This window comes from Leptopilina boulardi, unplaced genomic scaffold, assembly GCF_019393585.1.
Source record: "Leptopilina boulardi isolate dan_hultmark-lab unplaced genomic scaffold, ZJU_Lbou_2.1 LbouV2_55, whole genome shotgun sequence".
NCBI classification, from domain to species: Eukaryota; Metazoa; Arthropoda; class Insecta; order Hymenoptera; family Figitidae; genus Leptopilina; species Leptopilina boulardi.
This window is the reverse complement of record NW_026138000.1, coordinates 337,200-352,577: the sequence shown is the minus strand read 5'-3', so window position 1 is coordinate 352,577 and position 15,378 is coordinate 337,200. Positions and strand designations below refer to the sequence as shown.

Below are 15,378 nucleotides of genomic sequence, written 5' to 3'. Positions count from 1 at the left end.
TTGACAGGAAAATACTGGTTTATGCACCGTTCATAGGGTTTTTTTTTGTTTTTTTTTAATATTTAGGAAGGGGAAATGCAAACATCAACTGTTATTGGTTGTTTCTGGAAAGTGTTCCAAAATTGCTTCTCTGATTTGCTGAATCCAATAGAATTCAAAAGTAATTGGAGCATAAAATCTATCGAAAACATTCATTGGTTGATTCTGTTTCTCGCGGAAATTTCTAAATTATAAGCCAATTAGAATATAGTTAATTTTCGATAAGGGAAAAAATCCACGCAGAAATTTATACAAAATGTCGTCGAATGTTGTTGACACAAAATTTTTGCTTAATAATTAAAAAATTAACATTTATGTTTGATTGATGTTCATTTATTTTCATTTTATTTAGGTGTATATATATATATATATTGATTTGAATTGTTTTGAAAAATAGAAACCAAAAAATGCCAAATATCGTTAATAATTCCCAGGAAGGGGTGAGTTTATATATTGTTCTTTTTCCTATATTTTTACGAGCATAACCTCAATTTTTTTTTTAAAATGTTTTTTCCTTCCTTTTTCGTAAAATTGAAACAATTTTTTTTAGTATTTTTTTATCGTTATATAATTTTAAGTAATTTATACGTATATGAAAAATATCTAAAAAGAATTTTCGTAAAATCTAACCTCAAAATGAAATTTTATTTGTTTACAGAAAATATTTTCTTTTTCTTTCTTTCCTAAAAAAAAAAAACAAAAAAAAAAAACGTAAAATTAAAGTGTGTATCAAAAAAAATTGTAAAATTTATTTAGGTTTACATTTTTCTCGTATTTATTAAAGCGAATTTGAATTATTATTTTAAAATTTTGTAAATTTTTGGAAATATTCTAAATGTTTTTTATTATCGTATTTTTTTTACGTATTAAAAGATATTTTTTTTATTTATTTATTTATATTAAATTAATATTAATTTAAACTAAATATTATGGTAATAATAATAATAATAATAATAATAAAACATTGCAATAATAATAATAATAATAAATTAAATTATTATTATTTTTATTAGTTTATTTAATTTTTTAATTTAATTTTATTTATTTGTTAATTTTTCATTAAATTACTAATTAAATAATTAATTTAAAAAAAAAAATTAAATCTCAATAATTTAAAAAAATTAATTATTTAATTAGTAATTTAATGAAAATTAAAAAATAAATTAAATTAAATTAAAAAATTAAATAAACTAATAAAAATAATAATAATAATTTATTATTATAAAAGTAAAATATATAATAAATAAAATATACAATAAATAATAAAATAAACAACATTTTTTAAAATTATAATAAATTAAATTATTATAATTTTAAAAAAATGTTGTTAAATTAAATTATGTTAAATTAATTAAATTAAATTATTATAATTTTAAAAAATGTTGTTTATTTTATTATTTATTGTATATTTTATTTATTAAATATTAATATTAATAATTTTAATTAAATTAAATGAGATTAATTTTAAAAAAGAGAATTTTTAATTTTTTAATTATTCACAGAAAAAATTGAATTCCTCTGATGTTGCCTCGGAATTTGAATCGTTAAAAATTTCCGTTTTACAAAAAGCAAAACGCGTCTCATTGGGAAATCAAAATCAAGTGACAATTGGTCCAAATTCAACATTTTCCTATGACGATATCAATGATTTGGAAAAAAAGGAAAATATCCAAAATTCCTGTAATATTCATGAAGATGAGAAAAATAAAATAATAACAGAAAATTATAATCATATATCAACGCGTAATAGTATTACATTTTCAATTAAAAAAATTCTTTATGAAAATGAACTTCAACGAAAAGAACTTGTTCGAGTGAGTATCGATATTTTTCCTCAATTTTATAATCCCTACAAAATTTATATATATATATATATTAATTATTTCTAAATTAGTAAAATTAAACACGCGCAAGAGCGCCAAATTGAATATTTAATTGTTTGTTATAAAGAAATTAAAAATTAATATTATCAATAATAATTTAAATTATTAGAATATTATTACATATTAAATGATAATAATGAAAATTATATATGTTTACAGGCCTCGGTTTATACGACTTTTTCCGACTTTTTTTTTCAAAAATACGACTTTTATTGACTTATTTTAATAAAATGCGACATTTTTTTTTACATTTGAAAAAAAAATGTAAATAAAATACATTTTTTTTTAAGTATAAAATGTAGATCTTTTTCAGATCTTCTTCAATTTAATTATTTAACAAATTTTGAACTAAAATGATTTTTCACTAAATTAATTATTTTTAATAATTTTAATGAAATACATTACAAATTCAATTATATTAAAATTATTTTTCAATTCAAATTTTTATGAAATTTAACAATTGTTTATAATTTAAAAATTAAAATCTCACAATAAAATTGAATTATTTTTTAAAAAATTTCAATTCAAAATAAACTAAAATTCAATTATTACCCGAAATTTTAATTAAAAATCAATTAAATATCCAATAAATATCAAAAATTTTCAATTTAAAATTTAATTATTTACCAAGTTTTCAATTTAAAATGAAATAAAATTCGATTATTTTCTAAAATTTCTATTTAAAATCAAATAAAATTCAATTATTACCCAAATTTAAAATCAAATAAAATTTCATTATTCTCAAAAATTTGAATTCAAAATTAATTATTATCAAAATTTTCAATCAAAAATCAACTAAAATTAAATTATTATCCAACATTTCAATTGAAATTCAATTATTTTCCAAAATTTCAATTTAAAATCTTTTAAAATTCAATTATTTTCCAAAATTTCAATTCAAAATCTTTTAAAATTCAATTATTTTCAAAATTTTCAATTTAAAATCAAATAAAATTCAATTATTACCCAAAATTTCAATTCAAAATCAATTAAAATTCAATAATTATCCACAATTTCCATTCAAAATTAATTATTATCAAAATTTCAATTAAAATTCAATTATTTTCAAAATTTTCAATTTAAAATCAAATAAAATTCAATTATTACCCAAAATTTCAATTCAAAATCTTTTAAAATTCAATTATTTTCAAAATTTTCAATTTAAAATCAAATAAAATTCAATTATTACCCAAAATTTCAATTCAAAATCAATTAAAATTCAATAATTATCCACAATTTCCATTCAAAATTAATTATTATCAAAATTTCAATTAAAATTCAATTATTTTCCGAAATTTCAATTCAAAATCAAATAAAATTTGAATTATTTTCCAAAATTTCAATTCAAAATCTTTTAAAATTCAATTATTACAAGAAATTTTAATTCAAAATCAATTAAAATTCAATAATTATCCAAAATTTTCAATTTAAAATTTAATTATTTACAAAGTTTTCAATTTATAATGAAATAAAATTCAATTATTTTCTGAAAATTTCTATTCAAAATTAACTATCCAAATTTTCAATCAAAAATGAACTGAAATTAAATTATTATCCAAAATTTCAATTAAAATTCAATTATTTCCCAAAAATTTTCAATTTAAAATGCACTGAAATTCAATTATTTTCCAAATTTTGAACTAAAATGATTCTTCACCAAATGAATTATTTTTAATAATTTTAATGAGATACATCAAAAATTCAACTATATCAAAATTATTTTTCAATTAAAATTTTTATGAAATTTAACAATTGTTTATAATTAAAAAAGAAAAAAATATCACAATAAAATTGAATTATTTTTTAAAAAATTTCAATTCAAAATAAATTAAAATTCAATTATTACCCGAAATTTTAATTCAATATCAATTAAAAATCCAATAATTATCCAAAATTTTCAATTTAAAATTTAATTATTTACCGCAAGTTTTCAATTTAAAATGAAATAAAATTCAATAATTTTCTAAAATTTCTATTCAAAATTAATTATTTAAATTTTTAATCAAAAATGAACTTAAATTAAATTATTATCCAAAATTTTAATTAAAATTCAATTATTTCCCAAAAATTTCAATTCAAAATCAATTAAAATTCAATTATTTTGAAAAATTTTAATTGAAATTCAATTATTTTCCAAAATTTTCAATTCAAAATCGACCAAAATTCAATTATTTCCAAAATTTCAATTCAAAATCAACTAAAATTCAATTATTTTCTAAAATTTCAATTTAAATTCAATTATTTTCAAAATTTTCAATTCAGAATCAAATAAAATTCAATTATTTTCAAAATTTTAAATTTTAAATCTTTTAAAATTTAATTATTTACCAAATTTTCAATTCAAAATCAAATAAAATTCAATTATTACCTAAAATTCCAATTGAAAATCAATAAAAATTCAATATTAAATTTAAAATTAATTTTTATCAAAATTTTCAATCAAAAACGAACTAAAATTAAATTACTGACAAAATTTCAATTAAAATTCAATTATTTTCCAAAATTTCAATTCAAAATCAACTAAAATTCAATTATTTTCTAAAATTTTAATTAAAAATTAACAAAAATTCAATTATTTTTAAAATTTTCGATTTAAAATCAATTTTTTTTCCAAAATTTCAATTGAAATTTAATTAAATTTGCAATTTAAAATCAATTAAAATTCAATTATTTTCAAAATTTTTGATTTAAAATCAAATATTTTCCAAAATTTCAATTAAAAATCAACTAAAATTCAATTATTTTCAAAATTTTCAATCCAAAATCAAGTAAAATTCAATTACTTTCAAAAGTTTCAATTTAATATTAATTGAAATTCAATTATTTTCCAAAATTTCAATTCAAAATCAATTGAAATTCAATTATTTTGCAAAATTTTAATTGAAATTCAATTATTTTCTAAAATTCCTATTCAAAATTAATTATCCAAATTTTCAATCAAAAATGAACTTAAATTAAATTATTATCCAAAATTTCAATTAAAATTCAATTATTTCCCAAAAATTTTCAATTTTAAATTGAACTGAAATTCAATTATTTTCCAAATTTAAAATCAAATAAAATTTAATTATTCTCAAAAATTTGAATTCAAAATTAATTGAATTTTCAATAATTTGAATTTAAAAGCATCTAAAATTTAATTATTTCTAAAATTTTCCATCGAAAAATTTTTTTTTTTCAAATTTAATAAATTCAATTATAACTCTTAAGGAAATTCAATTATTTTTAACTATTTTAATAATATTCTTTGAAAATTCAACTATCTGAAACCATTTTTCAATTAAAAATAATTTTCAAATTATTGTATTTTGTCCGCATTTTCTAATAAATTTTTAGTGAAATCATCAAAAAATTTTAATTACAAAACACTTAAAGTTTCAATTAATTTCAAAAATCTCAATTTTAAATTTTTGAAAATTCAATTAAATTTAAAAAATATTTTCCAAAAATTGTTTGATAAATTATTTTTAGTTGTGTAAAATTTAATAATTGTTTGAAAATTAACAATATCTTTTGAAATTTAATTATTTCTAAAAATTTCAAATTTAACCCTTCGAGAATGATTATTAATAAAAAAAAAATTTTTTATTTAAAAATCTGTAAAATATTTTTGTTAAAATAAAAAACAAATCCACTATTTTGGAATATAAATCGACTAAAACGACTTTTTTTGTGTCTTTAAGTTGATTCGAGGCCTGTATTTTTATAATTAATATTTAATAGGTATTCGTTGGCCCCTGGTACCTTAAAAATTAATTTTGAAAAATAAATTTTTTTTCAAATTACTATCTTGTACAAAATTTCCTGGCGCATCTTTTTTCTCATCATAAATTTTTTGTACAATTTTTGAATTAATATACAACTTTTAAAAAAATTTTCGTTGGTAAACGTTGTGTACTTCAGCTTTGTGAATTGAATTTTCGAATTTGGAATTTTGAAAGAAACTTATTCCGAAATTTGGAAACACAATTATACAACTTTGGCAAAAATGAGAAAAAGAATTGTCAAAATTTGACACGGGCAGAAGACCAAGCATTTTATTATTATATAATAATAATTACTTTTTTAATTCTTTTTTTTTTTTCTTTTTCGAACAGCAAAAAATGCGTAAACGCATCGAAGAAATGGAACGTTCATTGAGTGCATCGCGAAAAGAAATTGAAATTTATCATTCAATATTATCGGTGCAACGTGAACAAGTGAGAAAAGATGAACTTTCACGTTTAGAAGCCGAAGAGGAACGACAAGCACAACAAATGGAATTACGTCGTAAACATGAACAACAATTATTGGCGCAAAGAATTAAAGAACAAAAGGAAAAACTTGAACGCGACGCTGAGGAGGAGAGAAAAAAAATTAAAGAACAAGAAGAAATGATAATGATACAAAATAATTTTCATGAGAAATTTCGTGATTTTGAATTATTAACAAATTCATGTAAGGAAAAATATATTATTGAGCCTTATATTGAAAAAATTCATGAATTTCGCAATCATATGGAAACAATTGGCAGTGCAGCGAGGGTGAGATGAAAAAAAAATTAGATTTTTTCCCCCCTCAATTGTATTTTTTTAAAAAATTATTTCAAATTTTTAATTTATATTAATTTCAAAATTATTTCAAATTTTTAATTTATATTAATTTCAAAATTATTTCAATTTTAATTTATATTCTTTTAAATTACCTTAATTTTTTAATTATTTTAATAGTAATTAATAATTTTCAGGCCGGAAGACTTACAGTAACAGATTTTGAATTTGCAAAAATAACCGTACAAAATATTGAAGAAGTATTGCGTCATTTTAAAATTGAAATTGGTATTGTATTTCCTTCTCGTTTTTTTAAAAAAGTATTTTTCCAAAAAAAGAATTTTTATTCCCTTTTTTTCAGAACGAATTAATGCGATGCACGATGCAAAAATTGCTCAAAGAGAACAAGAATTAAAAGAAGCTGAGGCATTGCAATTACGTGAAAATCATCAATTGACGCAAATTCAACAGGAAATTTTTGTTCCCGAACCGCTTGGCATTGAAGTCACTGATTCTGTAAATGAAGAAATTGAAAATGTCCCTTCAACTGAAACTGCAAATGCACCAGGTAATTTTTTTTTTTTTTTCGTGAGAAAATGAAAATAAATTGATTTTTTTTCCAGATATTGAATTATACAAATTTTTCGACAAGGAATCATTGCAAATATTTGTCGAAAGCGATGAACTTATTAATAGTTGTAAAGAAAAATATGAAATTTATATAAAAAGTATTGAGGGTAAACAATTTCGTTCGCAATCGCAAAAGAAAATTATTAATCCAATTAATGCACTCTCATTGCAGAGTAAAGAATTTTTTCAAGATCAATATGAAAGATTGAGATTTGTATTATCTGGTAATTTATCATCGGATTCAAGAGCCGATGCTTATATTAAAAATACTCTTGCCATTCAAATTATCGTAAGTTTGGAAAAAAAAAATAGAATTTTCTAATTTTTGAAAATAACTCAAAATTATTTTGAAAATAAAAACATTTAAAAATAATTTCTATTTAAATTGAATTTTAAAAATTAAAAATTAAAAATAATTTTTAGAGTCAAGGCGAAAATGTTGTGTCAAGTAAACCGGAAGCTGCATATCCAATAGCTGCTATTGCCGTTGCACTGTGGAATGAATGGCCTGAATTTGGTGATTTATTATTGGCAAATTTTCGTATTAAATGTCCATTTATTGTACCGGTATTTTTTCCCCGTCTCACTGGACAAACAGACATGGAATATTATAAATCATTAGGCTATAAATATAATGAAAATGGCATTGTTGAGGATCATATAAAATTTTTAAAACGTATCACTGGATTAATGAGACTTTATTCATCGATTATTGTCACAAGACAAAGGCAGGGAATTATGAAAAATCATCCACATGGCTTACAATTTGCATGGAGATGGCTCGCTGCAATGCTTAATAATGGTAATTATTTTTACAAATTTACAACAAGAAAAAATTAATTAAAAATTCCAGAATTAATTATTAATTAAAAAAATAAAATCATTATTTTTTAATTAATTATTAATTAAAAAAATAAAATAATTATTTCTTAATTAATTATTAATTAAAAAATAAAATTATTTTTTATTTAATTATTAATTAGAGAATAAAATAATTATTTCTTAATTAATTATTAATTAAAAAATAAAATAATTATTTTTTAATAATAAATTATATATTATTGGAAAAAAAAAATTAACATAATTTTCTAGCATTATTTACAATTAATTAAATTAATTTCTATTTTTTTAGGGAACGCATGATTATTTTCTAAAAATTCTAGAATTTTCATTTTATAAAATTTCATTTGTCGTAATTAATTTTTACGCCGAATTTTTAATTTATTAGAATTAGTATTTTTGTAGAATTTTTCATATAACCGAAAATTCACTTCACAAAATTTTTATTTTGTTCGAATTTTTATTTGTCAGAATTTTTATTTACGCGAATTTTCATTTTTAACATAATAGAACATTTTAAAGAATTTTTATTGGCTAAAATTTCATTGCATAGAATAATTTTCATTTTATTCTTTCAAATGAATTTTCACTTTGTTCGAATTATTATTTCATTGAATTTCCATAAAAACCGATTTTTCTGCAGAATTTTTAACTTAACTGAAAAATTATTTAACGCAATTTCTAATTGATAGAATTTTCATTTGTCCGAAATTGCAAATGACCGAAACAATCGATTTTGGCGCGATTTTTAAATTATCAACCAATCAAAAAAAATTATCCATAAAATTGTGATTGGTAGATTATTTAAAAATCGCGCCAAAATCGAGTGTTTCGGTCATTTGCAATTTCGGACAAATGAAAATTCAAAAATCAATTAGAAATTTTGTTAAATAATTTTTCGGTTAAAAATTCAGCAGAAAAATCGTTTTTTATGGAAATTCCATTAAATAATTAAATAATTGAACAAAGTGAAAATTCATCTGAAAGAATAAAATGAAAATTCTATGCTATGAAATTTTAGCCAATAAAAATTCTTTAAAATGTTCTATTATGTTAAAAATGAAAATTCGAGTAAATAAAAATTCTGACAAATAAAAATTCGAACAAAATAAAAATTCTGTGATCAGTAAATTTTCGGTTATTGAAAAATTCTGGTAATATAGAAAAAATCGTTTTGATGAAAATTCTACAAAAAATACTAATTTGAACAAATAAAAATTCGGCTCAAAAATAATTATGACAAAATTAATTATTATTACAAAAAAAAAAAAGAATAATTAACATATTTTTCTAGCATTATTTACAATTACTTAAATTTATTTCTATTTTTTACGCATTTTATATTTTTTTGGTTTAGTGTTTTTATTTTTTCTAACTTTTGTAATTTTTATTTTCTTCAATTTTTCCGTTTTTTCAGTCATTTTTTGTAATTTTTATTCTGGATTTTTAATTTCAAAAAAAAAATTATTTTTAATTTCTTTTAATATTTATTTAAATTATATTTCAAAAATTTTTTTTTTCTTTGTATTTTTCTTTGTACTTTTTTTTAATTGTTTTTTCTTTGTATTTTTCTTTGTACTTTTTTTTTATTGCTTTTTTTGTATTTTCCTTTTTTTGTTTTTTTTTGTTTTTGTTAATTTTTAACGAAAAAAAAAAAAAAAATTTTGTATTTATCCTCCATTACAGAACCGCAAACACAATTCTCGGATATTTATGCAACGTTAATTGTTGTTGTATTGGAAGTGACGGGACATTATTTATGGACAGCGTATCCAAAACAATTTCCAAAACTTTTGTCATTAATGATAACTGATTATTATCCAATAATTAGTAAAATACGTGGAATTAATGACGGTCCATTAGATCGTTTAGAGGAATTTTTAAAACAATGCCTAACAACAAAAACAATACCACCACCAAAAGGCGAACTTCCTCCAAATTATTGGTAAAAAAAAAAAATTGAAAAAAAAAATTGAAAAAAAAAATTAAATTTAGAAAATTGTTAAATTTAGTCAAATTGTATAGATTTTTCATTTATTCAAAAAGCGAAAGCATAAAAAAAAAGAAAATTCGTATTAATTCATCAGTTTTACATTTTGAAATATTATTAAATTGTTTAATAATAATAAAAAAACAAAAAATTTTATTCCATATTTTAACTGTTAAATAGTCGAACAATAATCTTTTTTTTTTTAACTAGAAAACAATTTTTTTTGTATCTTAAAAATTATTTTTACTGTTTTTTTTTTTTTTTAATGTAAAAATTTGAAAAAAAATTGAGAAAAAAAATGTGATTTTTTTTCTATTGCTAAACCTATTTTTTTTTGTAATTAGAAAATTCAAAAAAAAAAAAAAAAAAAAGTAATAAGGCATCAATTTAAATTGAAGACACACGTATTTTTGTAAATACACAAATTTTTGTGAAATGATTTGTCAATTTTGTTTTTTGAAATTGTAATAATCAATTAATTTATTTCTTTAATTATATGAAAAAAAAAATGAAAAAAAAAATTATTGAATTTTTATTGAATGTAATTATTGATTGAAATATTCTTATTTTTATTATTATTTTTAGTATTTTTATTATTATTAATATTATTATTACTTTGATTATTATTAATATTATAATTAAATTAAATTTATTTATATAAAATAGGGAAAGCACAGTAAAAAAAAACTATGTAGAATCCGAAATGTGCCATGTCTGATAAATAAAAACTGTTATATTTCAGAGTTTCGCCAGTAACTCCCAGAAAAATGACACATTTCGGACGTTTTACTGTAATTAATGCGGTTGATTTCCATTTTTCCCCACTCGCCATTTCTCATACTTCTCGTCATCTACCGCACCCTGCCCTAGTGAAAATTTAGTGACTTTGTTAAAATTAAAAGTAACTATAAAGTTACTAAATTTTCACTAGAGCAGGGTGCAGTAGATGACGAGAATTATGACAAATAAAGGCCTAAGCAGAATAGCTTCGCAAAAGACGTTCGCGAACGTGAAACATGAGTTAGAAAAGGACAGAGGTATATATGTATCCTTTTCTATCTCATGCATCTCGTTCGCGAACGACTTTCGCGAAGCTATTGTGCGTTGGCCTTAAGCGAGTGAGGAAAATGGAAATCAACCTTTTTACATATGTGAACTTCCCAGCTCTGGTTTCAAGTGACTTAAGGTTCGTCCACAAGAAAATTCATTGTTAAAATGATGCGCACGCATGGTTTATCAACAGTGCATTTTGTTCATGTCAAAGAAAAAAAAATTGTAGAAGCAGCTTTACAGAAAGTAATTATGTCACGTTAAAGTAAAAAAAAATATTATTAGATATTGGAAAAAAAAAGGTTTTTTTGAAAAACTGAAAAGACAAAAATACATATTTGCTCTACAGAAATTTTTTTTAAAGATTTCTCAATGGTCTCCCATGTAGGAATAAAGAATGCTATATAACGAGCTCTAAATAAACCCGAACCAAAAAAATTATAGGTTATGTTTATGATAGCTCAAAGTAAAGAATCAACTCTCAATTATAAATCTAAAATAATAAATGAAAATTGATTTTTCACATATACTAACAAAATATAAAACTATCATAAACATAACCTACAATTTTTTGTACATCTCTTTCTTAAGACCGCGTCACACATATAGCGTTATTGCTTATTTTTTAGTAATTTATTTGTGGTAAATTCATTAGTTAATTAAATAATTATTTTGTCATTTTTAACAATAAATAATAATCTATATAATCATTGGGAAATTATACTTTAGATAAATGCGCTTACCGCAGAGAGTTGAATATATTCGATAGAAAGAAAAAAAAAATTCTATAACCAGTGTTACCTCAGTAACGCTTAATAATTGAGTAGCCATAAAGAAAAAGCATATATTTCATCGTTAGCAAAAGTATATCCGAAAAAAAATTCGCTTATTTTTTTCAAATAAACGTTGTTTTCAAACATTTCTTCGATCCTATATTATAGAAATAATATATTTTATAGTCATAATAATATGTTACAGCCAGGTGCATAATCGATTAATACCGGCTGAGGCTATCACAGTTAGCGATTAATAATTTAGTACCTCAATAGAGCGTATATACCTTCTCAGCCTAATGTAGCCCTCCCCCAAAAAAAAATTGAACGGCAAAAAAATCTCAACAGAAAATAATTCCCGAGGTCTTGAAATAAATTTACTTTTTTCTCTAGAAAAACAACTTTTTAATTCTGAAAAAAAAACTTTCTTATATATCTCATATTCTTATTTAAGTGAAATAAATTTTCACCTATGATAAATAATATAAAAAAATATAATAATGTACAATCGTGATTTTTTGAAATATTTCCGAATTAATAAATTTTTTCTTCAATTTTGTGGCGTTATGCCATTTTTAACATGGGGATTTTTTGTCAATGGTATTTTTATGTTAATGTCCATTTGTACTTGTTTATTTTTAACACTTCCCGGTTTCTATATAATGATATCACGTCTAAAAATTATGGCTACAACAAAAATTTTAAATATTTTTTGTGATCTTATTGAAATTTTAGTCGTTGCTTTTCAAGGTATTCATTTTTTTTTGTCTAATATTGGGATGTCCACTGGAGGCGTTTTGTAGTACCATTTTTCGCCACTATGTCTCTAAAGTCACTTTTGGACAAAAAAATAGTTGAAAAAATTTTCAACAGATAGCGTTTCACAGTAACGGACATCCCAATAAAAAAATTAAAATTAATAAATAATTTTCTAAACATATATATATATAGTGATGTTACTATTACCAAAAAGAAGAAAACTTGTTAATTTAGTAAATCTTTGCAATGATTTATGGGAAAATATAAAAAATAAAGAAGAAGCTGAAATAGTCACGGGTTATGCATCAATAGCATTATATTTAACTTATGGTTTTTCGATAAATGTATTTTTTGCCTTATTAGCATTATTAATTCAACCATTATTATCAGAATTTATTTATAATTCAAATGGAACAATGATTATTAGTAAAGAATTGCCATATTCAAGTGGAATATTTCATGAAAATGTTCAATATTTCAATATTTGGTATGCACTTCAAATTCCAGCTGGATTATGGAGTATTATTCCAATTATTGGAATTGATACTGCCATTGCATTTTTTGTATTTCATGCTTGTGCACATTTTAAATTATTACAATTTCAAATATCAAAATTAAATCCAATAAACAGTGATTTAAAAAATAACAACAACAACAATAATTTGAATAATAATACTTTTGTGGAAATTGTCAGAATTATAAAGCAACATCAACGTGTTTTGAAGTAAATAAATTTTTGTAATTTAAGATAATAGAATGCTTATTCTCATAAATAACCGGAAAAAATTATAATAAAATTCGTTTTCCTTTGAAGAAACAGAAAGCCAAAAATTATAGGTTATGTTTATGATCGTTTGACCTTGATTATAAGGCTGTGTCCACAATATGTTAACATAATAGAATTCACAAGAACTCGTATTCGTTATGTTAACATTGTCCATTGTGGACACAGCCTTATAATCAAGGTCAAACGATCATAAACATAACCTATAATTTTTTGTCTGTCCCTGTTTCAAAGTTGTTTTCTAAACAGAAAAACAAAATTACGAGGGTAATTAATTGAATAAAATTCTAAAATTCGTTTAAAATTTAAAAAAAAAATGCTTCTAATCTGATTTTAAAATTCTAGTTACTCAGCAGCAGTGGAAGATGTTTTCAGTCCAGTTGTACTAATGCAAGCTATTTTGAGTATAACTGCTATTTGTGGATTTGGTTTTAATTTTTTGATGGTTAATGTACGCGGGAATTTTTTTTTTAAATACTAACGAATTTTTATTTCTAGATTAATAATTTTTTTTTTAATTTAGGGAGGACAAAATACTGCAACCTATGCCGTTCATTTGATTGGTGGAATTTTTCAACTTTTAATTTTCTGTTGGCCACCAAATAATCTACTTTTCGAAGTACTGAACTCTTAAAAATAAGGGTACGGCCACACCGTAGCTACCAATTTAGGATCGTCATGGTAACGCATGAGAGTGAGAGAAATAAAGAATGTTCTTATTTCTCTCACTCTTATACGTTACCATGACGACCCGACATAGATAGCTGAGCTGTGGTCGTACCCTAATTGTAATAATAATAATAATAATTTATCTTCTACTGAAATTTTCGATCCCCTATATGTGATTCGCTTTAAAAATTGGACAAAAGAGCAAAAAATTATAGGTTATGTTTATGATCGTTGGGAGTTAGAATTCATAAAAATGCTCAACTCTCACTACAATAAATTGGTGTTTAAGTTTTATTAATTCAGCAAAAGTTGATTTTGATTTTACAGAATTAAAATAAAAAGGTAAAACTATCATAAACATAACCTATAATTTTTTACTTCTTAGGTTCTTTGCTTCAAAGTACGTCACGTATATTTATTGTTTGTAGAATATAAAATCCCAATTTTACGCATAACAAAATTTTTGTTTTTCTTCTATTTTTTTTTTTTGCAATTTATTTATTGCAGAGTATGAGTATTGGATTCAGTGCTTATAATTCTCCATGGTATGGTTGGACAAAAAAAGAAAGACAACTTATTGAAATCATTACGTTTCGATCTCAAAAATTTGCTTATTTATCAGCAGGAAAGTTTGCTTATATGTCGTTACAGGCTTTTACTTCAGTAAGCAAATTCATTTTTTTTTAATTAAAAACTTTGATGCAATTAAATTAATTTTCTATAGTTAAAATAAAAGAAAATACATTTTTTTTTCTTAGATTTTGTCGTCAGCCTTTTCGTTCTTCACTCTTTTACGACGCGTCGTGTAAATATATATGATTCAAAATTATTTTAAATTTAAAATACCTTGTAATGCTAATTGTGAAAAAAAAAATTGTAATATATTTTGTAAAAGTGTTAATAAATTAATAAAAAAGAAAAAAAATTATAGGTTATGTTTATGATTAATTTTACAGAATTAAATGAAGAAAAATTTCAAAATTCTCAACTACCGCACCCTGCTCTAGTAAAAATTTAGTAACTTTTAATTTTAAAAATAAAGTCACTAAATTTTTACTAGAGCAGAGTGCGGTAGTTGATAAGAATTATGACAAATTGCGAGTGGGGACAATGGAAACCAACCGGAAGTGTGTGTGTGTTAAAAAAGGATGTGTTCACAATGGACTTCTTATGTTAACATAGTATAAGGAATGTAATATATTTTTTTTTATTAATTTTATTCTATGTTATGTTAATGTAAGGGGTCTATTGTGGAGGGAGCTTAAAACTCACAGTTTTCTGTTATATGCCATCCTTTTCTAACACACACACACACTTCCGGTTGGTTTCCATTGTCCCCACTCGCAATTTGTCATAATTCTTATCAACTACCGCACCATGCTCTAGTAAAAAAATTTAGTGACTTTATTTTTAAAGTTAAAAGTTACTAAAT

General features: G+C 21.5%; 2 protein-coding genes across 2 annotated transcripts; both read left to right on the top strand.

Moving 5' to 3' along the window:
- The first annotated feature begins 295 nt into the window (after positions 1-295).
- LOC127290077 (mRNA export factor GLE1) lies at positions 296-10,067 on the top strand. Its single transcript, XM_051318467.1, has 8 exons — positions 296-479; positions 1,542-1,853; positions 6,020-6,445; positions 6,649-6,739; positions 6,813-7,019; positions 7,075-7,370; positions 7,505-7,883; positions 9,608-10,067. Exons 1-8 carry the CDS (start codon positions 447-449, stop codon positions 9,868-9,870), a joined length of 2,007 nt encoding a protein of 668 aa, XP_051174424.1. The 5' UTR covers positions 296-446; the 3' UTR covers positions 9,871-10,067.
- Positions 10,068-10,182: 115 nt separating this feature from the next.
- On the top strand, positions 10,183-14,832 carry LOC127290083 (odorant receptor 22c-like). The gene is made up of 6 exons (XM_051318473.1): positions 10,183-12,484; positions 12,686-13,217; positions 13,623-13,728; positions 13,801-13,896; positions 14,454-14,609; positions 14,705-14,832. Exons 1-6 carry the CDS (start codon positions 12,235-12,237, stop codon positions 14,753-14,755), a joined length of 1,191 nt encoding a protein of 396 aa, XP_051174430.1. The 5' UTR covers positions 10,183-12,234; the 3' UTR covers positions 14,756-14,832.
- Positions 14,833-15,378: the final 546 nt, after the last annotated feature.